The sequence below is a fragment of the Euprymna scolopes genome, chromosome 36 (genome assembly GCF_053919585.1).
Source record: "Euprymna scolopes isolate OS-2025 chromosome 36, ASM5391958v1, whole genome shotgun sequence".
NCBI classification, from domain to species: Eukaryota; Metazoa; Mollusca; class Cephalopoda; order Sepiida; family Sepiolidae; genus Euprymna; species Euprymna scolopes.
In genome coordinates this window covers 17,184,942-17,211,743 of record NC_136517.1, presented here as the reverse complement: position 1 = coordinate 17,211,743, position 26,802 = coordinate 17,184,942, and the positions used below count along the sequence as shown (strand labels likewise).

At 33.5% G+C, this 26,802-nt stretch overlaps 2 protein-coding genes and 1 pseudogene across 3 annotated transcripts in view; 1 reads left to right on the top strand and 2 right to left on the bottom strand.

Annotated features, from left to right (window-relative positions):
- Positions 1-18,570, bottom strand: part of LOC145260362 (ADP-ribosylation factor-like protein 2) — a 21,603-nt gene extending 3,033 nt beyond the window's left edge. Inside the window, exons 1-4 of the mRNA XM_080118298.1 lie at positions 18,371-18,570; positions 7,804-7,914; positions 6,501-6,663; positions 3,948-4,028 (exon numbers count right to left, since the gene is read on the bottom strand). Of these exons, the coding sequence (XP_079974424.1) occupies positions 3,948-4,028; positions 6,501-6,663; positions 7,804-7,914; positions 18,371-18,435 (420 nt within the window). The 5' untranslated portion in view covers positions 18,436-18,570. The remainder of the gene's footprint in view (positions 1-3,947; positions 4,029-6,500; positions 6,664-7,803; positions 7,915-18,370) is intronic.
- Positions 18,571-18,756: 186 nt separating this feature from the next.
- Positions 18,757-26,802, top strand: part of LOC145260360 (ribosomal protein S6 kinase delta-1-like) — a 73,663-nt gene continuing 65,617 nt past the window's right edge. Inside the window, exon 1 of one of the 2 annotated variants that reach the window (XM_080118292.1) lies at positions 18,757-18,906. In XM_080118292.1, coding sequence (XP_079974418.1) covers positions 18,799-18,906 — 108 coding nt within the window. In that variant the 5' untranslated portion in view covers positions 18,757-18,798. The remainder of the gene's footprint in view (positions 18,907-26,802) is intronic. The other variant, XM_080118293.1, reaches the window with a different exon arrangement.
- LOC145260738 (5S ribosomal RNA) lies at positions 23,479-23,597 on the bottom strand (annotated as a pseudogene).

Below are 26,802 nucleotides of genomic sequence, written 5' to 3'. Positions count from 1 at the left end.
GGAGTTGGCAGTGAATGCTGTATAAAAAATAGGACACTTTATATTTTACACCCAGGATAAAAACAGTTTATAAACAGTGTTTGAATAAATGTCTCTGTTTATTGAAATATACTCTTCAAAAGCGTAAATTCTGTCATTACTGACCAGCAGATTACCACTGTCGATCCAAGGAAGAGTCTATCATGCATGTGTATGCAGTGTGATGATGGAAGTGAAATCTGGCCAGTGAGGGTTGAGGACATTCGTTGCATGGAGAGAAATGATATTAGAATGATATGATGTATAATATGATATGATGCGAGACTTAATGACAAAATTAGATCTGATGACTTCAGAGAAAGATTCAATCTGAACAGTATAGTTAGTTGTGCGCATAACCAGAGACTTCAATGGTATGGCCATGTTCAAAGAATGGGTGAGAATTCTTGGGTTAGTAGATGTAAAACAGTTGAGGTAGCAGGTTCAGTTCACCGGGGGTAGGCAAAGGAAAACATGGAAGGAAATAATAAGGATGGATTTAAGGGAAAGAGAGATAAATGAAGACCTGGTCAGAGATAGGTGTCCAATACATATCAGTATTTAAAACAGACTTCAAACTGAACATGATGATTATGTAATTTTTTTGTCTATGTTAAAGGTTCTTAATAAGAAACATATCTGTAATTTGATTAGGCCCTACAGGCGTGATGTTGCTAGTCTCAGTCTTTTTACAAATACTATTATGCCATGTGTTCCTCAGAATTGTCAGATCTGTTTCCTTTGTTCCAGCTCGTTTGGCTTGTTAGTCTAGAGGTCTCATTGTTTTAATACCTCATTGTAATACAGCTTCCTATTCCAGTAGTTTCTTTCCAAGGACTGCAAAATTGTGGAACTCTTCCTGTTCTCCTACCTACAGCTTGGTCTTTCTAAGACTAAGGTCAGTACTCATTTCCTGTCTTTGCAATAATCAGTTTTTGTTCTTGTTAGGGATGATAACAATTTGTCAGAGATACCTGCTGAACAAATTCAGAATTCAATGTCAGGATCCATTGTTCTTTGGTTGTTTCTGTCTGTGTCTGTGTGTGTCAATTTCATGGAGTAAAGACAACATCACTTCTATGCATATGCAATCACCATTTATTTCTGTGTCAAAACCTTTCGACTTCATATGCAACAGCTGGGCCTTGCTGCTTTTTGTGTCAGAGTAAAAATATGATATCTTACAAGTATGATAAATAGCTACGAATAACAAGAACTTCATGCAAATCAAACAATCTTGACGGAGAATTTTTGTGTAGAAGGCCAAGGATATATATCTGTCTGTCTCCATATTTTCAACTCTATCTCCTCCAAAACTAAAAGTCACAAAGCGGCACTAGGGGCCTCAAATGATTGAATTTCTTATGGACTGTTCTTTTACGGATCTTTAGCCGGTTAAAATAGTTTTAAGGGGTCAAAAATGGGTCAAAATTGAAAAAAAAAAAAAAAAATCAATATACATTTTGCACATTCATCTTAGTTTATTTTTAATCAGTTTACATGTGTGTCATGTTGGTACAGTGGTAACGTCACCAGCTTAAAATGCTAGTTTCGGTTTCGATTCTAGCTGATGGCACTCAAACACTTTTTTTTTTTTTTTTTTAAACTTTTGAAATCATAGCTATAATAATATATACGAAATCTGGACAAATTAAAATATCATTTTTTTTTTTTTTTCTTTTTTTTTTAAATTCAATTTTCACCCCAAACAAGGCACAGTGCCACTTTGAAGCAGGGGGCTACTATCAGGGACTTAATTAGCGGGGTCATTATGAAGGGAGATGAATAGAAAGATGTTTGTTAACATTACACTTGAACTTCTGCATATCATTGCAGTTGAGAAAGCAGAATCCCGGAAGGGAGTTCCAAAGACCCGCAGTTCTGGGGAAGAAACTATTGGAGTAAAAGGCTTTCTTGCACCTAGGGATCTCTACTGTAAAGGGATGAGACTTAGTAGCTTGTCGGGTTTGTCAGTGGTAGTTACGTCGGGGAGGTACAAGTGTTTGCAGTTCGTCAGAGCATTCACCATTGAAGTATTTGTAGAACAGGCAGAGGGATGCAACATCTCGTCGATGGGACAGAGGCTGAAGCCTAGATGACAGTTCAGGACCTATCAGGTTGGCGACTCTCTTTTGAACCCTGTCCAGGAGCGAGAGACAAGAAGCAGATGCACCAGCCCAGATATGACAACAGTACTCCATACATGGGCGAATGGTTGCCTTATAGAGGTATAGGATACTGGCAGGCGTAAGTAGTTTTCTGGCACGGTAGAGGGAGCCAACCTTCCTTGCAGCAGCCTTGGCAATGCTCTCAATGTATCTATTCCAGTTCATATTCCCTGTAAACGTTAGGCCGAGGAGTTTAAAAGAAGTACTTTCAGGTAATGTGTTCTTGGCCATTGCTATTGGTGGTAGAGAAGGTTTCTTGTAGTTATTGAAGGAAACAAGCTTAGTCTTAGCAGCATTGAATGTGATCAACCATTTTTGTCCCCATTCCACTACGGATTGGAGGTCATCCTCTAGTGTTTCTGCCATTTCCTTGGATATGTGTTCATTTGTTTTCCCCTCATATCTGTTATAGAGAGTGGTGTCATCGGCAAATATACCCATCTCCGAAACAATTTTATCAGGGAGGTCGTTTATGAATATCAGGAATAATAGAGGTCCAAGGATAGACCCCTGAGGTACTCCCGCATTTATGTCGTATTGTTTGGATGTACGACCGTCGAGGACAACTTTGATTTTTCTATTACTTAAGAAGGATTTAATTACATTATGAATTCTTCCAGTGATTCCATATGATCTAATTTTCCTTAGAAGACCATCGTGCCATACCCTGTCAAAAGCCTTAGATATATCGAGGGCCACCGCTCTACCCTCCCCTGTTTTATCCAATGAATGGTATATACGTTCAGAAACTACAGTTAAGATATCTGCTGTTGAACGGGCTTGCCTGAATCCATATTGTTTGTCAGTCAGGAGTTTAGCAGCTGTTAGGTGCTGGACTAGGGCTTGATTAACTAAGGACTCAAATATTTTGGCGAAAAGCGGGAGGAGGCTAATGGGGCGATAATTTAGTGGGTCAGTTCTTTCACCAGAATTCTTGAAGACTGGTACCACAGAGGCAGTTTTCCAGCAGTCGGGAAAACAAGATTCGTTAAGGCATTTATTGTAAAGTTTGGACAGAACTGGAGCAACCTCGGCAGAGCATTTTTTTAATAGCATAAGTCATATTCACCGTAAGAAAGAATTTAAGTCACATTCACCGTAAGGATTTGTTGAAATAAGTTTAACCGCCGTGAAGGAAAACCATCAATAAATTAACGAATGGTTGAGTTTCAGGTTTAACTCAATTAATCTAATTATTTATGTTTTTTTTTTTTTTTTAAATATATGCAATAATTGGACATGCAATAAGTCTGGATTTATAACATGGTTGAAATGATTTTGAAATAAAGTTTTCATATCCTCTAAATAAATTAGCATAATTTCTTTTTTTTTTTTTACCGAATTTGTCTTTACTATAGCATTGACTTATTATTTAAGTGAGATGGGATTGTAAACTGCGAAATGGTCTATTTAAGTGGAGAAAAATATTAGTTAAAATATGCCTGGAAATGTAAAGAATATTTGCTTTAATTTCATGCAAAACAGTTAAGGATTTTACTTAGCTTTGGTTTTTTTTTCTTGGACACTCGAGACTAAAAATCAGGGTGGTCGTTTCCCTTGGCCCCGCACGGTCATATTTAAGCATATTTTACACTCAGGCAAAGCCCCACCCCCCAGTATATTTATAATATTATATTTAGTGAGTCAGTGAACTAGTTTCAATTTCGATTCCAACTTTCCCCAAAAATGGTGAACAAAACCAATTAGTTCATAAAAAAAAAAAAAAAAAAAAAAAGAATAGTAAAATGAAAGTCTACGTACATCTTTGATTTCTTCGGCTTTAAGGGCACCAGGCAGATCTTGTTTGTTGGCAAACACTAATAATGTTGCTCCAGCCAATCTCTGATGGAAAAACAAAGTACAATAATAACAAAAAAAAAAAAACAAAAAAAAAAAAAAACAAAGAAAAAAAAAAATCTCTGATGGAAAAACAAAAAGACAACAATAACAAAAAAAAAAAGCTTTTATGACTTAAAAAGGTACTATCACTATTTATATACATTCACTTTCGTAACCTTATATCGGCAAAATGTTTCACTCGTGCACATTTGTGTTTCGTTCTTTGTTTCCTCAGAATAATACGCTTATAACAATGTTTTGACTTTGCTTATTATTTGTACGCCTTCTTTAACAGATTTAACTGAACCCTGGTATACAGAATATTTATCGGACTGATACAAGCATAATTACGTTCACACATGGGTTTGATTACCGGTTAAACAATGTTGAGTTTGGTCAGTACCTGATGGATAATCGTTTAGGAATATCAAGCGCTGTATGTTCGAGGGATGTCGACAACTCCCTGCAAGAGCTGCAAAAACCTATGTCAGTCAGCATCTCCTTTAATGGGGATATACATGCAACTGGGGACAACTTTTGAATTTGATATTCCCTAAAATCTTCCTTTGAAGGAGGAAGCTGGTTGAATGTCCATAAGGTGAGTGCAGAAGATCGTAATGGCTGTAATATGCAACTACAGCAGATAAGATGAGATTCAGAAAAAAAAAAAAAAAGAAAAAAAAAGAAACAAAGAAGAAAAAAAAAAAAAAACAGATTTACCAAAGGAAAAAGAAAAAAAAAACAGATTTCAGTGACTGAAAATTAATTTGTGAAATCTGAATTTTTATAAAAATTGGTTTTTGTATGTGACGATAACTGATGAATAATGAAGAACGAATAATAATGGCCAAGTAACGTGGAGACGAGAAACGCACACACATTTGACAACACATAATCTATACTCCTTTAAATTTGGAGTTTTGGGATTTGTATTACTGTACACATAGATTCGAAAAAGTTGTCAAAAAACAAATATATAACAAATAAATGTTATCAAAGGCAAGATAAGTTACTTTTCTACCTAACGGGATATATTTTTTGTGTTTTTATTCAATGTAACATATTTATTCAGCTCGAAAAACATACAGTGTTTACCGATGTATTCGAAAATTCAAGATGGCGTCTTATTCTCTCTTTAACACGGTAAGTGTGGGAAAAGATGTTATAAATAAAAAACCGGATAAAATACTGTTAAAAACTCGCTCAATATATGTTACCGTGACATAGGTTGACATATATTCGGCGAGTTTTTAATAGTATTTTGTATAGTTTTTTATTTATAACACCTTTTTCCATACTTACGGTGTTAAAGAGGGTGTGAGACGCCATCTTGAATTTTCGAATACATCGGTAAACACTGTATGCTTTTCGAGCTGAATAAATATGTTACATTGAATAAAAACACAAAAAATATATCCAGTTAGGTAGAAAAGTAACTTATCTTGCCTTTGATAACATTTATTTGTTATATATTTGTTTTTTGACAACTTTTTCGAATCTATGTGTACAGTAATACAAACCCGGAGCTTTTTGTGAGTATTGATATTCATATTAAAAACCATTTTTTCCATTTATTTCAAAAGAAAATACAACTTTGTTATAATGGGTTTTGGAATTGCATTCATTTGCAAAGATCTCGCTGGAATAGCATTTTTGGGGAGAAAGAAAAAAGACTGGAGCTAAAGAAAACATTACTTGCGAGAAATAAATAATGAAAAAAGTAAACTCGTTCAAAGCAAGTATTAATATATCAGAATAATTGCTGTTTGGGTCTGATTTGAAAATTTGACAAAACTGTATACATTAAATAAATAATATTTAATAACTTTGTAATCACAAAAATTTTTTTTTTAAATATTTGGTAAAAATCCATACCCCCTTCTTCACCATGAAGAAACAACAAAAATAAAAAATAAAGAAAAAATTTTATGGTGTCATGGAAAGAAAACATGATACATCAAAAAATCATGTAAATTGATCAAGTAGTTTTATTTAAAGAAAAAAAAAATATTTATGGCTAAATGATCGATGATCTATCGATGCCATTGGTGTAGGACAAGGGAGATAATTCTAAATAATGCAAACTTTTGCTAGATTTTAGAATGCCATCTTAACATGGGGAGGAGGGAAGCATTAGCAAAAAAAACCCTCAAATTCGCTTAAAAATGATTTTCTTCATGAAAATAAAGCTAACCAATTTACATGATTTTTGGAGTACAATATTTTTTTTCTCTCACTGGTACATACACAGTAAAGATTTTTCTTTACTTTAATTTTTCATTGCAGGGTGAAGGAGTTATGGATAATTGTGAAATATTTTGATTAAAAAAAAAAAATATCGTTTATCATAATGATTAAAAGAGTCAGGAGTCCCCTTTTTATTATAGACTCAAACCCCTTCCAACGTTGCAGACTTCCCTCTCCTCCTTCAAACCTCATGTAGTGAGGCAAATCCAGCAGACGTATCGCACATACCTCTTCAAGCAGCAAAGCATCCAGTTCCTGTTTACAATCTTGCAGTCGCATTCGGTCAGCACTGTCCACCACCCAAATGAGACCATCTGTGCTTTCAAAATAATTCCGCCAATACGAGCGCAGTGATTTCTGGCCCCCAACGTCCCAGATGTTTAATTTGTAACTAAAAAAAAAAAGAAAAGAAAAAAAAATTGGATCATGATCCTCATTTTTGTGGCCATTTTCATATTTTTGCTAACTTCTTCACATGCAGCATTTTGAAATTGGGAATTTGGAAACCTATACGAAATTTCCAACTGCATTCTTTACTTAATCCATGATGCGGTGGGTAGATTTTCTTGTTCTGACAGCCATGACTGGGTAACAATCCAATCGACTTCTCCTATGGATTAAATAAAAAGTTCAGTTCAAACTGTTTTGTGTACGTTAATTGTTCCTATTTACTTGCCTTCCCACAAAGACAGAGGATGGTTTTTAATGTGGGGAAAATCCAGCTCCCCAAAAAGGGGCACTCTGGATACGAACAAAAATAACAATTGCCTCAGTCTCAAGTTCGACAAAGATTGACAAATTCAAAGAAATGTAACAGAAATAGATTGGAGATTACATCGACCGAAACGTTGTGAGAATAACATCCAAGATGCGAAATAGTCGTTCGGACAATACAAATGATAAATCGCAATCGCAAAAGTTCTAAAATATAAAAACAGTTTTGATAATAAATTGGAAATCTTCTCAGAAAAAACAAAAAAAAACAAAAAAAAACATAGCTTGTATGTCTCTTTTGTGCCCACTAATGCCAAGTGAGAAGGGAACAGGGAAACTTTGAGATTACAAAAAAACTTAGCATTAACAGGAATTATTGGCATAGAAATATACACATACACAATGGTTATTATCATTATATTGATGAGTAAATGTATGGAAGTGTTTATATCTGCATATGCGTTGGAATGATTAATTGTAATTGGAAATCAGAAAAATTGGAACTTTTTGGAGTATTGGAGTTGGAGCATTTTGTACCTATTTTCCGATGCCAAAAACGATTCTTTCAATTATTTTTATTCAAAACTTAATTTTGTTTCCATTTCTGGTACTAATAATAAAATGACAAATATTTACTGATTTTTACTGGGTTTTACGATAATATGAAAATTAAAAAAAAAAAACAAAAAAAAACTTTATAACTAAATATTTTGAGGCTTCAAAAGAATCAGAATCAGTAATTGTATTGGAATTATATTCATTATATTCATCACTAGTATGTATTAAAAGTCATGTAGGTAGATAAAAATAAACAAACCCTAAATGTTCCAGAGTTTTTATATTGAATCCAAGAGTTGGTGAAATTGTGTCAATGTCCTCACCATTAAATTTCTTCAGAACAGTCGTCTTGCCGGCATTGTCCAATCCACTTCAATAAAGTTAAGGAAACACATACATAGGTATACACACACACGGACATGGAAAAGTAGTCAAAATATCAGAATTTGGCGGTTCTTCATTAAAATATTGAATTTCAATTAAAACCAATGGTATCTACGTAATTATGTCGCAATGATGAACATATCCAAAAATTATGAAAAACAATGGTAGAAAATGGTATCTATCAGGTTAAAAAGGAAGTTATTGCAGCTTTTCAACTATTAAATTCAGATGAACATATTTCGGCTCAAACAAAATATTATTTATCGAAATAAGCACCATCAGAATCAACACACTTTTGCCAACGCAAAACAATTGTATTTATGCGAGTAACGTAAAAATCTTGTGTTTTGATGGCAATGAAGTCGCTGAAGTGATATCACTTAGGTTTTTGAAGCATTGCTCACACAGAATACTTGCAAAAAGTGGTAGTCAGTAGGTGAAAGGTCTAGAGAGTATAGTGGATGAGGCAGAGTTTTGTAGCCCAATTCATTCAACTTCTGTAGGATTGGTTTAGCAACGTGGAGTCTGGCATTGTCATGGAGTAGAATTGAGCCTTTTCTAATGCTGGTTGTTGTTGTCAAAGTTTCTGATACATTTCATCCATTTGTTGACAGTACTTTTCTGCTGTAATGGTTTCGCCTGCATTCAAAAAAACTGAAATGGATGAGACTGGTCGCAGATCTTCTTTTTATGCAACTCTGGCTTCGGGAAGTGTTGTGAAACTTAGTCGTTATCTAACCACTAAGCTGAGCTTGTCAATTGTCATAAAGAACCTACTTTTCATCACAAGTCACAACTTGGTTGAGAAACAGGTCGTTCTTATTGTGTAAAGGAAGGGAAGATAACACTTCATAACGGTGTTTTTTTGGTTGCCATTCAATTTGTGAGGCACCCATTTATCAAGTTCTTTTGTCTTTCAAATCTCTCTCAATTGGTTGGAAATCGGTGTACATGTTACGTCTAAATCAGAAGCAAGTTCTTGAACAGTTGTGCATGAACTGGCTTTAACTAAGGCTCTTAATTCATCGTTGTCAACATCCAATGGCCGACCACTAGGCTCATCATCTTCAAGACTAATCGCCACAAAATTTCTTGTGGTGGGTGTTCAGTAGTAGTTCCTGGGCCAAACACTTTGTTGATATTGTTAGCTGTTTCAGCAACTTTTCGGCCTAGCTTGAATTGAAAGAAGAAAATTGTGCGAATTTGCTTTTTTTTTCCATATTGTATTCAAACATTCTGAAAAGAGAACATAATCGTTTTAAAACGATTGTAATTTAAATAATTAGATAGAGTGAAAAACGCTCTTTAAAATGATATATAAAGTAAAGGTATTATAACCTATTTGAAAATACTTCATTTGAAATCAAAATTAAAAATTTTGCAAGAACTTTCTTCTCAACCTAATACTTAATTGGCATGTCACAGTAATAAACATATACAAAAATTTAAAAAAAAAACAATAATGCAGAAAATTAATAATTAATAAAAACAGTTTTCAAAGACAATTAGTGAAAATTGAGTTTTGCTGTATTTGCCTAAGATTTCAGAAAATTATTACCTCCCTTTTTTGTTGTAATTTATACTACCTTTATTTTGAAGCAAAAAAAAATAAAATAAAATAAGAAATAAAGCAAATTAAAAAAACTTAAATTTTATCTAGGTAGGTAGAAGAGTAACTTATCTTAACTTTAGTAACATTTATTTGTTGGGTATTTAATTTTTCACCCGTTTTTGCTTGGTTAGTCAGTGTGAAAAACCATCGAAACGATCAGAAAAACTTTCCAGCATCGTTATTTGAGATTGACTTTCTGAACACTGATATCTTTAGTTACCTATTACGTGTAATTTAGGCACCGCCAAAAATGGCCGCAAAATCAAGTTGTTGTTGTTTTTTAAAACTAAATTACATTTATTAAAATCCATTATTTCTGAGTAACTTTTTTTTTTCCAGAAAGATAAAGCCCTGAATTTTATCATATAGAAAACAGAATAATATAAAACTTTTTCTACTATTTTTAATTCAATTTTAAATGTTAAATTTTCCCAAAAAGTTAACAATTGACATTTTTTGTCTTGCACAAAAAACGTACTTAAATATTAAAAAAAAAGGGTTTTTGAAATAATTAATTTATTTATTTATTGTCTAACTAAGATTTAGGATGATTTTCTAAGAGAATATGCAAAAATATTATAATATAAGTACCTGAATTTTAAATAATTCCACTTATTCATATAGGTAACCAAATATTTCGCGTCGACGTAGAGTTCAGATCGACTCTGTTTACGTTTTCTTTTGATGATAAGAAAACTATGGAAGACCAAACAGGCCAAAAAAACTTATTTTTCAGTGACGAAAATTTCAATGTATTATTAAGCTGAGGCTGGCCAGTACCAGATGGGTGACCATTTGTATGAGTTTGGTTTTTAATGTGTATGTGCGTGGGGGCCAGGCTCCCCAAAATGGGGGGGGCAATTTAAAGCAGAATAAAAAAAAATTATTTCAGCGCGTTTGGTCCACCGTAGTCGAAAGGCGGCAAACGTTTTCAAACGAGATCGAAAAAAATGATGCTATTTTTAACACAAAGGGTACAATATTTATCAAATTTTTTTTTTTGTATCGATTATTCAAAGCATGCCCTGTTTAATAATGGTCATGCATTATTCGGCTCGCTAAAAAAAAATTGTTAATTTATTTATTAAAAATTTTAAAATGGCTTTTTTCGTATAAATATTAAAAAAATTTTTTTTTTGTTTTGCTTAACTTAAATTAATTATTTTACTTAACATATTCACCGAATTTCACACTTCAAAACTCAAAAGCGGGATAATTAAACACAATCGAAGTTCTGATATTCAGACGTCAAAATAAGGTATGCAAACAATTTTTTTTTTTTTTTTTTAAATCTATAATTCTGTCCCTTACAACAACACAATATGTTTTTTCAGTTTCAGATGATTATTTTAAGCATATTTGTTCCCACTTCAAAACAAGGGGGGGTTTTGTAAGCAAAAAAATATATGTATATAAATATCGTTTATGAAAAATAAGTACACTGTTATAAAGTTCATTCTTCTCCTAATAATCGCTGAAAATTTCGTATTGATCGGATAATTACCTGATTTTTGGTAGATTTTTAAAAAGACGGTCCGTCAAAAAGTACTGACCTGCCCCCCCAGTTTTGGCGGTGCTTAGTGTAATTATATTCATGCAGATATTCTACAATATTCTATCTTACAAGAATCGCGTTTGCAGGTGGGTATGCTGGCAACTAATATCACAGCTAAATTTGGGGCAAATATGTTTTCACCCAACTCCTATAATGGGGTGTCTATTCCAAAAGCTGTTCTTAACATGACAAATAATCGTTTAGTTACTACGGCAACATCAGTAAATAAAAAATGTTATGAACTGAAAAAAGTCGTAATTGTTTTGTTTTACACATTAAAAGAAGAGAATGTAAAACTGGAATTTGCTTTAATACTATTGGAGAAAGAGTTGAAAAGAGGAAGACTTGAACAACAAATGGAAACAGTTAGGACTGCTACCACTGAATTCGATCACTCTAAACAGTTCATATACAATGAGAATCCCTAACCTGGAAAACTTCTGTTTTTACTTTCCATTATTATTTTAATGGACAATTTTTCATAATTTTATTAATTCATACTAATTTACATATTCCCTTACTTGCTTTGTTTTTTAGAATCAAACAGTACTTGTAGGTTATCAGCCCAAACCAGCACTGATCGCCAGTCGAAGCCAGATTATTTCATTTTGGCTATGGCTGCCGGTGGCCACCAACAACAGCAGTGGCCACCAACAACAACTGTAGTTTAATTTTTTTATGAGGGTGACATGTCATGCTTCCACCGGGGGACATCGGTTAATGGGTCCTGCTAGTAATAAATAAATGTTAGCAAAGGCAAGATAAGTTACTCTTCTACCTATCTGGAAAAAGTTTTTAATGTTTTTATTCACTTTTAAGTGTTCGAAAAACAAGTGTGAACAATAAAAATGGTGCAAGCTGACACCTAAGTATGTGAACGTTTAATAATGAGTTAAAACTAAAAAATTATACAAAATACTGTTCGAAACTCACTCAATATATGTCACGGTAACATATATTGGGTGAGTTTCTGACAGTATTTTGTAAAATTTTCTTATACTGATAGAAATCTCTCATATAAGTGTCGCAGTAAAACTTATATGGTGGATTTTTATCAATATTTAATTAATTTTTCCACTTTTGAACCATTATCGACGCTCTGAAGACATCACGCTTTCGTTGGCCATCTTGATAGCCCGTTTAACTTACCTACTCGACACTACTTGTCTTTCAAACTAAATAAATGCTTAAAATTCTGTTAAAATACACAAAACTTATCCAGGTATGTAGAAGAGTAATTTATCTTGCCTTTGGTAACATTTTTTTGTTATGTATTTGAATTTTTGGCTGTTTTCTTCATTGATGTTTGCTCTACTAAATACCCCATGCTGAATAATCATGTCGAAAATAATAATATATCCAAAAAATTGCGAAAATTCATCTAGTAGAACAACTGCTATTGTATTTTTAGTAAAAAAAAAAGAAAAGAAAAAAAGTCTATCGCAATAGACAAAAATATTGCAGCCATGACACAAGTAATCTAAAATATTCTTTTCGGAGTTAAGTCCCCTGAATTTGGCCTTCTACTGCCTATATAATGTCTAAGAAAAATGCTATTTTACCATAAAAATTACTTTTAACTAGAAATAACGGTAAATTTTTACGACGTGCCCCAGAGCGTATTATAAACACTTCAGCCTCCCCAGGTTAAGAACAGTTTTCGGAATAAACACCCCCTCAACTTCGAAAGCCGACCCGTTCTTAACATAAGGTGGTTGGGGGGTGTTTATACTACGCCGTGGCAGGTCGTAAAAAAAAACAAAAAAAAAAAAAACGAAATAACTTCCTACGCGATGATTTTTCGTAATTTTTGGATATGTTACTATTTTCTGCATGAAAAGTACGAAATAAAGTTTTTGGTTAAAACAACATTTTAAAAACAATCGGTATTCCTTGGGCGTTGAGTTCCATGGCGACTAGCAGAAAAAAATAATAGTTGCTTCCTTAGTCCCCCCCCTAGTCAAGGCTGACGCATGCGCACGTAACATTTTATTTACTGATGTTGCCATAGTAACTAAACGATTATTTGTCACTTTTACAAACATTTATTTATTCATTTTGAAAAAAGTTTTACTCTTTATGAATATTAAAAGAAAAAAGTTACTAAACATTTAATAATTTTCTCACTTTTACAAACATTTGTTTTTAAATTTCTTTTTAAATGACTTTTATCGACTTTTTTTTTTAATAGTATTTGCGGATGGGTATGCTGACAACAAATAGTTAAATTTTGCAAACCCGAAGTTTATTACAAAAACGCTTTGTTTTCGCACCATTCAACAATATGTTCTTCATCCGCGCATGTAAATTAAAAATATTTGTAAAAGTGAGAAATTATCAGTAAATGGTTTAGTTATTTTATTTATTTTTTTTTTACATTAGGTCCACTTCCGCAAATGTTAAGAACGGTTTTCAGAATAAACACCCTCAACCTCTCCATGTTAACAACGGATTTCGGAATAAACACCATTTGGGAGGGGGGGGGGTGAAAAATTATTTGCAAAATTTAACTGATATTTGTTGTCAGCATACCCATCCGCAAATACTATTAAAAAAAAAAAAAAAAAAAAAAAGTCGATAAAAGTCGTCATTTAAAAAGAAGGTACTCATGCAGAGAGTGATCCTCTGATCCGTGCTGAAATAAACGTTACCCATTAAATTATCGCCCAGTAGCCTCCATGACCCATTAAATTATCGCCCTATTAGCCTCCTCCCACTTTTTGCCAAAATATTTGAGACCTTAATTAACCATGCTCTAGTCCAGCACCTTACAGATGCTAAACTTCTGACCGATCGTCAATATGGATTTAGACAAGCCCGTTCCACGGCAGACATCCTCACTGTAATCTCTGAACGCATATACCATTCACTGGACAAAGCGGGAGAGGGAAGAGCGGTAGCTCTAGATATATCTAAGGCTTTTGACAGGGTATGGCATGAGGGTCTCCTCAGGAAGATTAGATCTTACGGTATCACTGGTAGAATACTTAACGTAATTAAATCCTTCTTAGATAAGAGAAAAATCCAGGTTGTCCTCGACGGTCGTACATCTAAACAATATGATATAAATGCGGGAGTGCCCCAGGGATCTATCCTGGGACCTCTGCTGTTCCTGATATTCATAAATGACCTCCCCGACAAGATTGCCTCTGAGATGGGGATATATGCTGATGACACCACACTCTATAGCAGGCACGACAGGAAAACAAACGAACATATATCTAAAGTAATGGCAGAAACACTAGAGGATGACCTCCAATCAGTAGTGGAATGGGGACAAAAATGGATGGTCACGTTCAATGCCACCAAGACAAAACTGGTTTCATTCAATAATTACAAGAAACCTTCTCTACCACCTATAGCAATGGCCAACGACTCTTTATCTGAGAGTACGTCTCTCAAGCTCTTTGGCCTAACGTTCACTGGAAACATGAGTTGGAACAGTTACATCGAGGGCATTGCCAGGGCCGCTGCAAGGAAGGTGGGCTCTCTCTACCGTGCTAGAAAACTTTTAACACCCGAAAGTATCCTGTACCTCTATAAGGCCACTATTCGCCCATGTATGGAGTATTGCTGTCACATTTGGGCCGGTGCATCGGCTACTAGTCTCTCGCTCCTTGACAAGGTTCAAAAGAGAGTCGCAAATCTGATAGGCCCTAAACTGGCATCAAAACTTCAGCCTCTGTCCCATCGTCGAAACGTTGCATCCCTCTGCCTGTTCTACAAGTATTATAATGGTGAATGCTCTGAAGAACTGCAAGCACTTGTGCCCCCACGACGTGAACACCCTCGACAGACCCGACAAGCTGCAAAATCCCACCCCCACACTGTAGAGATCCCTAGATGTAAAAGATCCTTCTACTCCAGTAGTTTCTTCCCCAGAACTGCTAGACTTTGGAATTCCGTTCCGGGTCACTGCTTCCCCAACTGTACTGACATGCATAAGTTCAAGTGCAACGCGAACCAACATCTCGCTGCCCTAATCCCTACATAGTACCCCAGTAGATGTTTCCCCTGATAGTAGCCCCCTACACCAAAGTGGCAATGTGCCTTGTTTGGGGTGAAAATGTAATAAAAAAAAAAAAAAAAAAAAAAAAAAAAAAAAAACTTAAAAAGCCATTTTTAACATGGAGGAGGGGAGGGTATTTTGTCCCTATTCTGTACTTTAACCTTACAATTGACTAAAAAACATAAAACTTTAATTAAACGTGGAAATACGAGTTAAAAAATAGCGCGGATCACTCTCTGCATTGGCACCAAGAAGAAAGTTAAAAAAAAATGTTTGTAAAAGTGAGAAATTATTAATAAATGTTAAGTAATTTTTTTTCGGTTAACTGGTCGCGATTAGAGTTCCCTGTCGAACACCCTAAAAAAACACTGACTTCTCCCTACGCATGAGCAAAGGACATGTTTTAGTTGCCATAGTAACTAAACGATCATGAATTTTTATCGACTTTGTTTTACTGTTTATGAATATTGAAATAAAAGACATTACTACACATTTATTAATAATATCTCACTTTTAATCACTTTTATCGACTTTTTTTTTTACTGTTTATGTGTCACTTTTATCGACTTTTTCTTTTCTTTTTTAATAGCATTTTCTTAAAATGAATATTAAAATAATTTCCCAACTTTTTTCATTTCTATGTGTTTTTAGTTTTGTGTGTTAAATGAAACTTTTTTTTTTTTCTACTTCTACTATATGTCCTGGTCCACCAATTTGGTTCAACGTCAAATGGTGACTTGTAATGTCTCTTAAATACTGATACCATTGAATAACGGTACTCTTGTGTAATTTGCACACATCAGTTGCTACAGACACAGGTAACTGTCTAGCCCATGAGTATACCACTCTGATAAAATCTGAGAAAGTCAATTTTGACTGTTTCAGATATGACCCGTTGGTTAGGCTTGCTGTTTGGGTTTTGTGCGTTTTGCAACGGAATCTTCTCGTTCCCCGGTAGTTAATGACTGTCATCTCTCGCTGACATACAATGCAGTTCATTTTTGAAGCAACTATCTTCCTTTCCTTAAGGAACTGATATGCGGATTCAAAATCCTTGGTCCATTCGGTTAGCTCTGTAAACATTTTGGAAAATAAAGTTGTCTTGTGTTGTAATCGAAGTAAATGAACAGGAACCAATTCCTTCCGGGCATGCGTAACCCTTCCTTACCGCAAGCCGGAATATTTGTTTCATCATTGTTGTAATGAAAAAAAAAAGTTTCATTCAACACACAAAGCTAAAAACACATAGTAATGATAAATGATTTATTTTATTCATTAAATGAAAAAAGTTAAAATTTTTTAAAAAATAGTTGTTTATATGCGCATGTAAAAATGTTTGTACAAGTGGGAAATTATTTTAATATCCATTTTAAGAAAATGCTATTAAAAAAGAAAAAAGTCGATAAAAGTGAGACATAAACAGTAAAACGTAGTCATTTAAAAAAGAAAATGCTATTAAAAAAAAAAAAAGAAAAAGTCGATAAAAGTGAATGAATGGTGCAAAAATAACATTGATTAAACGTAAGTAAATTTATTATTCTATCACCATTTTGTGGTACTAGTGCACTTATTGATCCGTGCTGAAATAACGTTATTATTTAAAAAACCATTCTTAACATGGGGAGGGTGCAAATTCGCCTAAAAAAGTAGAATCTCATTTTACGGAATTAGCTAAGAGTGTTAATTTACAATAACACCTATAGCACCATTGGCACTTCTGCATGTCAGTAACATGAGGCGAATGCGTGTAATTTAGTTTCAAGAACCGCCGACAGATGTCGTTTGTCAGCCAAAGAACCGGGGTCGATAACTATTGTTGTAATGAAAAAAAAAAAAGTTTCATTCAACACACAAAACTAAAAACACATAGAAATGAAAAAAGTTGGGAAATTATTTTAATATTCATTTTAAGAAAATGCTATTAAAAAAGAAAAGAAAAAGTCGATAAAAGTGACACATAAACAGTAAAAAAAAAGTCGATAAAAGTGATTAAAAGTGAGATATTATTAATGAATGTGTAGTAATGTCTTATTTCAATATTCATAAACAGTAAAACAAAGTCGATAAAAATTCATGATCGTTTAGTTATTATGGCAACTAAAACATGTCCTTTGCTCATGCGTAGGGAGAAGTCAGTGTTTTTTTAGAGTGTTCGGCAGGGAACTCTAATCGCGACCAGTACCTTTTTTTCTTTTAATATTCATAAAGAGTAAAACTTTTTTTTAAAAATAAATGTTTGTAAAAGTGACAAATAATCGTTTAGTTACTAGGGCAACGTAAGTAAATAAAAAAAATGTTACGTGCGGGGGCTAAAAATCCACCTTTCATATTCACCTTAATTCGACAGGTTTAGGTTTTCGGGAAGTCTAAAACCGAATGAATAACACATGTAAAATTGTCGCCGACAAATAATCTTGCCATAAGCAAAACAATGTATGCATGTGCGTAGTTTGGCTTGCGTCGGAAAGCTTAACGTTATTTTAATCTGTCGGCGACAATTTTACATGCCATATTCATTTTCAGAATACCCGAAAACCTTTAGATGTCGCCAAATCACACATCAACAAATAAACTTCCATTTTTTTTTTTTCGGAAAAAAATCTTAAAAAGATGCAAATATTTGAGAGCTAAACCCCTCAATATATAAATATATATGAAATGCGTCGGTTTAAAACATCACCAAACCAAATCTACACAAAAAATAACAATAATGACGTGAAAATATATAAAACGTTTATGTATTTTACGGACATATATTTTGTTTTTTCAATTTGACTTTTTTGTTTATGAAAATTTGGCTACAATTATTAATCTGGCCTTTTCTTCTGAAAGATTTAGTTTCAAATATTGATTATAGACTGGCAACCCCGATTAGGGTCAGCTATTGAGCACGTTTACCATTTATACTAATTTCGACATGACACGCAAGTACGTAATGTTTTTTCCTGAAATTCCTTTTTTCGAAAATACACGATTTGGTTGGACAAAACATTATAATAAAGTTGCACCAAAATGTCTAACATTAGACGATCATCTCCGGAGTCTCGATAATCGTTCAAAAATTGTAAATTAAACACTCGATAATCATCTCCTCCGTCGTCGCTGTAAATCCGATAGAACAGCAAAAACAGTTAATTTAAAAAATTGAATATATAAAATTAATAGATCATTTTTAGAGAAAAATAAAATGAAAACTTGATTATGTCAGAAAATAAAAACATCATTTAGATACGTAAATTTGACAATAATCTTGACAAAAAGGATACAGCATTAAAATCCGCATTTCTTTTTCTTTCTGTTTCATTTTCTTTAATATTGTTAAAAGACCCATAAATAAGTATTTATGGTTACTTACGTCTTTAAAACGATTTTCTTTCAATTAAAAAAAAAATGATAATAAACTTAATTTAAAAAAAAAAATGTGACTAAATTCTGGCCGGCCATAGAAGAAATTAAAAAAAAAAATCCAGCTCTCCGTTTCGTATCATCATTTTAAATATATATATATATATTTTTTGTTTAAAAAACTATTGTCAAATGGTAAAAATTTTATATTTATTTTTAATTTAATATTCGAAATTTTATTTAGATTGTTTAATTGATTTCTTTGTTTCGATGTTGAAAATGAAATTTGTAATACGAAACCAAAAGGGTCTTTTACCCGGCCGAAGAGTTTGTTGCAAGAGAACTTGCAATGGCGACGAGCAGACCGCGGAATACAGACGAAATAATTTGGTGTTTTGAAGTAAAAAATCCCGTGAAACACAGCAAAGGCTTTACGATCTACCAAGTATCATGTAAGGTGAGTAGGAATGTGTTTATTTATGTATTTTTCTGTACAATGTTAGCGTTTATTTTATTCTTTTTTTTTTTTCATTGGATGAAGATTATGGAAGTGTCAGGGAAATACTTCTTACCCTTGTTTTTTTTTTTTTTTTTGAATGGCATTTTTTTTTTTAATAATAATGTTAAATAATACGATTTGTTTTTACTCCTTCAGTTATTTTGATTTAATTCTTTTATTAGTTAATCGACTGTGTATTTAACATAATTATATCGCGACTTCTTTATAATTCTTATTTATTTGTTTATTATTTTTACTTAAATTTGGGGCCAGTTTTATTTCATCTTTTTTTTTTTTTTTGCCTGAGGTTTCTTCCTCCTCAATAATAATAATAGTAATAAAACAGTTTTCTTTTTATCTTCATATTAATAAAACTACCCGACAAAATCGAGTGTGTCTCTGTGTTTCTCGCCTATATGTAACTGATAATTAACTACATATTAAATTTTAATCGAATAAGTAGAATAAAAATAATAATGGGAAACTACAACGAATTAAAAGAACTTTATTTAATTTTTTTTTTTTTATCCGAACTCCTCATTCGGGCACCATCGAGTAAACGTTTATTTATTTAAAAATTTACCCTTTCCCCTGACCCCTCACACACAGATGAAACTGTGATTTTCAAATGTCAAGCAAAAGCGAAAGTAAACATATCTCACGAGAAACACTGGGTGGATAAACTTTATTACTTGGCCTTTTGGCTAGGAACAAGGTGTAGTATCTGCTCTGTTTTCGATCAGTGGAGGAGAAATCCTTCTAGACTGAGACAATTTTAATTTTTGTTCCTACCCAAAGTGCTCCTTTTTGAGGAGCTGAATTTTCCCCACATTAAAAACCTATCCTGTGTCGTACTCTGCTCTCGTGGGGACGCAAGTAAATAGGAACACTGGGTAAATGCAGCTAGTTATTTAATTTCTGAACTTTGTGCTTTTACAGAATTTGAACCGAATCAAACCGATTTTTGCTGGACTTAAAACTTCGGTTAGGAATAATAAAATACGAAATCTTAACATATTGAGGTAACTCTATTTAAGACAATTTTTGGTGGACCTAAACGAGCTTTCCCCCTTGCCTAAAAATAATTCCTTTTCACGTTTTCTTATTTTTTTCTGACAATTATCGTCGATCGATAACAGACTTAACTTTCATATTAGCAAGAAAAATTTTTGGTCAATTTTTACGACGTGTCCCAGCGTATTATAAACACCCAACCTTCCCATGTTAAGAACGGCTTTCGGAATACCCCCCTCCAACCTCCTCATGCTAAGAACGGCTTTCGAGGTTGAGGGTGGTGGTGTTTATTTCGAAAGCCGTTCTTAATATGGAGAGGTTGGGGTGTTACAATACGCTGGGTGGGGCAGTGGGGCACTGGGGCAGTGTCCAGTGGAGCCATTAGGACACGTCGTAAAAATTGACTAAATTTTCTTTAAAAGTTTATTTAATGACTATTAACGTGGGGGATCACTTTTCAATTATACCGTTCTATTAAATTGATACCCCACTTTGCGGTCGTTCTTCCTTAAATGTTAAATCATTAAATGAACTTTTCAAAAAATATTTTCCTGCTAATATGACGATAATTCGCAGAAAAAAAATAAAACGTGAAAAGGAATTATTTTTGCGGCGTGGGGGGGGGGGTCGAGCTCGTTCAGGTAATAAAATAGTTATCTACCTTAGAACAATGAGTTAAGATTCCGAATTATCAAAAAATGAAAAAAAAAAAAAATGATTGAGCACTCTTGTATTAACCTCGTTAAACTTCATTGGTTACTTAATATCTGGAAAACAATGACCTCAGATTATATATACATTATTTAATTGGAATTCATTATTGAATTATATTAGTGAAATCAATTTGTCCCAATAAATCCATTTCCGGAAATAAACAGGTTTTATGATTTTTTTTTTTAAAATGATTAATTTTATTATTGAGAAAGAACGAGTGCTGACTCATTGGAAGATGAGAGAAACGAACGATGTTCATATACCATCTGAATAAAAGTGTGAAATATTTTTCCCACCACAAAAAAATGTTCTTTTTAATATTAATCGATTTATTTTCATTGATCTCAGATCAATGATATGTGATGATTCCCCCGTTTATGTAATAAACGATGTATCGAGCATCTGTTTTTGTATTGTGATGCTAAGTGATTCAAGTCAAAGTGATATCAAAAGGGAGGGGAGTAGGATTAGTAAAGATAACTTGTAAGTTTCACATGATGCTTGTTCAGGTCTTTAATACGACAGGGGCGCGCGCGCTGGCGATGAATTTGTTTTTATTTGGCTTTTCGAGCGCGAATGAACTATAATACTCTACTTTTGCCTTCAAACTTTGAGCTAGAAATTCCATGCTAGAAACAAGTTTAAAAGTTTCAAGATCTCCGTATATTAATAAAAATTATAACTTCTCGCCTCTACTTGACCAACACATTTACCGATCTTTTGTTTTTATTTTATTCATTTTTTAAAAACTTTTAATCGATTAGTTATTGAAATTAAAATGCCCCCTCTCTCGGGTGGCCAGAAAGTGGGTACTCATTTTAATTTAAATTTACATGGAAAAGTGATCACCCACTTTTCGAAAAAGTAATTTCTTCATATCATGAAAACTATTTTTTACGACGGAAACGGTTTGCAGATTCGTTTTTAGCACACCAAGATCTACAAAAAAAAAAAAAAAAAAAAAAAAAAATTTTGTTATATACGAACGTGAGACGGGCCTTAATGTAAAATTTTACCAAATTAAACATACATTAGCATAAACAAATTTTGGTTTAAGTCCAGAATTCAACCTAAAAAACGTAAATAAACGAATCTAGAGAAAATCTTCATGGAACGAAACTGTCAGATTCCAAAAATTACGTAATTTTTTTAAAAAGTATTTTTTATTTTGACTAACAAAATCAAATTTTATGGGAGCGCTGACTCTCGCTCCACTATAATTAAAATTGCTACTTGTACAGTATAATCAAGACATTAAAAATTGAAAATATCGGAAAAAAGGTTATATTGTACGTATGTTTTGGACTGAAGATCTCTGGAAAAAAATTTCACTTAATTTGATCGAGTATTTTTTTTTGTTTACAGCGGAAAAACACGTTTTTATGACGGCGCATTGAAGTCCGCCATCTTTAGAATACGCCACGGGGAGATAACTCCGGTTAAAGCGCCGACACTCCCTCACCATCTTTAATACTAGCTTTTCTTCATAAAATTCGAACCTTTTGCTCGGTATCAAAACAAATAGTTTTTTTCTCTGTAAAAAAAGAAACTACTTGATGAAATTAAGTGAAATTTTTTTTCGAAGGACTTCGTTCCATAACGGATACGTACACCTTTTTTTTTTTTTTTTTTTTTTTTCGATATTTTCATTTTTTAATGTCTTGTTTAAACTGTACAAGTACATTAAAATTTATCACTGATTACCTTCCTCTTAACCTCTCAAGAAATAAACATAAAAATAAGACTTGTAATGGCGACAAGTTGCTATTAATCGTAAAAAAAAGTAAAAAAATGTACCCAAAAAACAAACACACAAAAAAACCCTGATTTTATTAGGCACAGCCAACACGAAAGGAGGGAGTAAGTATCTTTTGATAGAGTCTCTCTTTAAAAATCTATCAAAAATCAATTATCCAATCAATACGAAATTTTCACTGATTATTAAGTGAAGAATGAACTTTATAATGGTGTACTTTTTTATTTTCATAATCTATATATATATATATATATATATATATATATATTCCCCACCCCTTCTTTATTTGTGGGTACAAATATCCTTAAAATAATTAGTCGAAATTGAGCAAAATATATTTTATTGTGGGGAGGGTGAGGATTGTAGATAAAAAAAAATCAACTACGCACGTATCAGATTTTAAGATTGAAATCCGAACTTTTAATGTTTTATTTTTCATCTTTTGTGTTTTGAAATGTGAAATTCGTTTAATATGTTAATAATTATTATCTTTCAGATTAGCAAAAAAAAAAAAAATATATATATATACTTTCATTATTTTTACGAAAAACACTACATTAAATCGTTGAGAAATTAATTAATCTTTTAGTGAGTCCAATGTTGCTAATATACCATTAGATAGAAAATACTTTGAAGAATCGATACCAAAAAAAAAATTTAAAAAATCGATAAATAACTGCGCATTTTGCTAAAAATATGATAATTTCTTTCAGCAATTTCTTGCTTATTCACCTATGGTGGCCCAACTGTGATACATAGCTGCAGGAGTTGTTTTCAATACATACGACACCTAACATTCCCAAAATGATCACCCATCTGGTACTGGTCAGCCTCCTCATTGCATAACGTGTGTGTGCAGTCAACACCAACCCTATTCAGGGTTCAACACCAACCCTACTCAGGGTTTAACTGGCTTCCTCCGAAGGAGGAAGTTTCAGGGGAGTATGAAATTCACAGGTGGTCCCCAGTCGCATGTATATCCCCGTTAGGGGAGATGACGACATTAGGTTTTTGCAACTTTTTGCAGGGGGATGTCGACGTCCTCCTACATACAGCACCTGGACTTCCCAAATTGGTCACCCATTTTAGTAATGACCAGGCTCAACATTGCTTAACTTTGGTGATCTGGCGGGAACTGGTGTGTCAACGTGATTATGCCGTATATTAAAAAAGTCTATAGAGTGATATAAAAAGTTAGAATTATTTGAAATTCAGGTACTTATATTATAATATTTTTGCATATTCTTATAGCAAGTCATCCTAAATCTTATTTAGATGAAACAAAAAAAAATATTCAAAAGCCTTTTAAAAAAAAATGTTTTAATCTTTTAGTGATCAAGGCAAAAATGACAGTGAATGTTGTGGTTTTGGAAAATTCAAAATTCTGTTAAAAATATCAGAGAATGTTTTATATTATTTTGCTTTTCATATGATAAAATTTTATCATCTGAAGTCAAGACAAAGAAACTGTTATCATGAGTCCATAAGTTTGGATGAGAAAAAAAAAATGGTTATTATAAGTCCATTAGAGAACAGTTTCTATGTACATAAACTGTATTGAGTGAGTTCATGAAACCGGCAGAATTCATATAATTTAATAATATTTGGCCCTCTGGCAAAAGGAGGGTGAACCTGTAAATGTTTTATCAATCTGGGGGAAAAAAAATTTACTCAAGAATAATGGATTTTAATAGATTTTAATTCATTAAAAAAAATTTACTCAAGAATAATGGATTTTAATAGATTTTAATTCATTAAAAAAATAACAACTTGATTTTTCTTTCAGGTTTTTGGCTGTGCTCAGATTTTATGTATATTAGGTATTCAGTACCAAGCTTAGAAATTAAATATAGATTCAATATCATTAACTAGGAACTCTCACTCCTGCTACTGTTGTCTGAAATACCACCGCTACAAATGTTCATGTGTTTTGATGGAGAAAGTGTATGTTCAGAAGTAAAGACAAAGAAACTGTTATCATAAGTTTGGATAAGAAAAAAAGTTTTACAATTTCTATGTACATAACCTTTTTTGAGTTCATGAGACCGGCAGAATTCATATAATTTAATAATTTTTGGCTCTCTGACAAGAGGGTGGACCTGTAAATTCACCCTTGTCTGTTCATCTGTCCGCACTTTTCTCAATAACTATGCCTTGGAATTGTTTGAAATTTTGCACAAACATTAAACATGATATGAGTAAAAATGTAACGGAACACTAGGAGTGCCTTTCGGGTTAAAATGACACTTTTGTTCTTTTTTAAAAAAAATTAGAATTTTATAAAACTTTCTGAAAAGTTGTAACTGATTTCTATATAATTTTGTTTGTCTATACTTCACAATAACTATTGGGTGTGCCCTAGAGGCTCTTTTAAGGCTAATAAAAACGCTCCATTTTTGGGACTATTTTACCATATTTGTTCCAAATTTTCTGTGTGTGTCTAATCAGCAGTTTTGCATGGTGCAGAACGCAAATTTACATATGTTAAAGCCTGAAACTGCACCGTTTGTTCATTTTCACCAGGATTTGACGTCCCCTGGGGACTTGGGGGGGGGTAAATGCTGAACTTAGTCATTATTTTTATACCTCATTCACTGTGCACTCACGGGGGACCATGCATGCTTCACTTGTTTTCATGGAAATTGCTCTAGACAAGGCATGTTGTCATTTTTTTATTTTTTTTTATTCAATTTTCACATCAAATAGTGCCACTTTGAAGTAGGGGGCTACTATCAAGGATATAAGTTGCAGGTATGTTATCAAGGAAGATGAGCAGCAAGATTCACTACATTTGAACTTCTGCATATCAGTGCAGTTGGGAAAGCAGAATCCCAGAAGGGAGTTCAAAAATCTAGCAGTTCTGGGAAAGAAACTATTGGAGTAAAAGGCTTTCTTACACCTAGGGATCTCTGCTGTGTAGGGGTTGGATTTAGCTGCTTGTTGGGTTTATCGGGGGGGGGGTATTTACATCGAGGGGATACAAGTGCTTGTAGTTCGTCAGGGCATTCACTATTAAAATACTTGTAGAACATGCAGTGGGATGCAACATTTCATCGATGGGACAGAGGCTGAAGCTTAGATGACAGTTCAGGACCTATCATGTTGGCGACTCTTTTGAACCTCGTCCAAGAGTGAGACCAGTAGCAGATGCACCAGCTCATATGTGACCACAGTACTCCATACATGGGCAAATGGTAGCCTTAGTATGGTAGAGAGAGCCCACCTTCTTCACAGCAACCTTGGCAGTACTCTCAATGTAGCTGTTCCAACTCATGTTTCTTGTGAATGTTAGGCTGAGGAGTTTAAAAGAAGTTTTTTTTTTTTTTTTTTTTTTACAAAGGCATCACCACATTATCAAGGCCCAGAGGCCACTCAAGGATAAGGGTTAAAGAGTGTACAGTAGAAGTTGGTCAATATAGTAATCATTAGTAATGAAAATTTGGTAAATTTAATAACTTATATGGAACGGCTCATCAAGAACTTATTTACTTTAGACTTGAACACAACCATATTGTAGTCAGCCGGAAAGCAGGAAAACGGAAGACAATTCCACAGGCGTGCAGTTCTAAGAAAGAAGCTTTGTTCATGGAATCTACGTTTAGGTTTAGGCACAGATAAAGAGTGGGGGAAATTATTGATAGTGCTTACAGCTAGACGAGTGTTTTTTGTGAAAGTTTGGCGAGGGGGGACCATAGATTGAAGCTCAGTTGAACACTTTCCATGAAAATAACGATACATCAGAGACAAACTCGCAACATCTCTTCTGTGAGATAGAGGTTGCAAGGAGGAGAAAAGGACATCTCCTACGAGGCTATGAAGTCTATTTTGAACTCTATCAAGGCAGGACAAGTCCTTTCTAGCAGCTCCTGCCCAGATGTGGCAACAGTATTCCATCCTTTTTGCCCATTGCTATTGGTGGTAGAGAATGTTTCTTGCAATTATTGAAGAAAACAAGCTTAGTTTTGGCAGCATTGAATGTGACCATCCACTTTTGTCCCCATTCCACTACAGATTAGAGGTCATCCTTTTGTGTTTCTGCCATTGCCTTAGATATGTGTTCATTTCTTTTCCCCTCGTTCCTGTTATAGAACGTGGTGTGTCATCAGCAAATATATCCATCTAAAAGACAATTTTATTAGAGAGGTCATTAATGAATATTAGGAATAATAAAGGTCCAAGGATAGACCCTTGAGGCACTCCCGTATTTATATCATACTGTTTAGATGTACAACCGTTGAGGACAACCTGGATTCTTCTGTTATTTAAAAAGGATTTAATTATGTTAAGTATTCTTCCAGTGATACCATATGATCTAATTTTCCTTAGAAGACCATCGTGCCATACCCTGTCAAAAGCCTTAGATATATCAA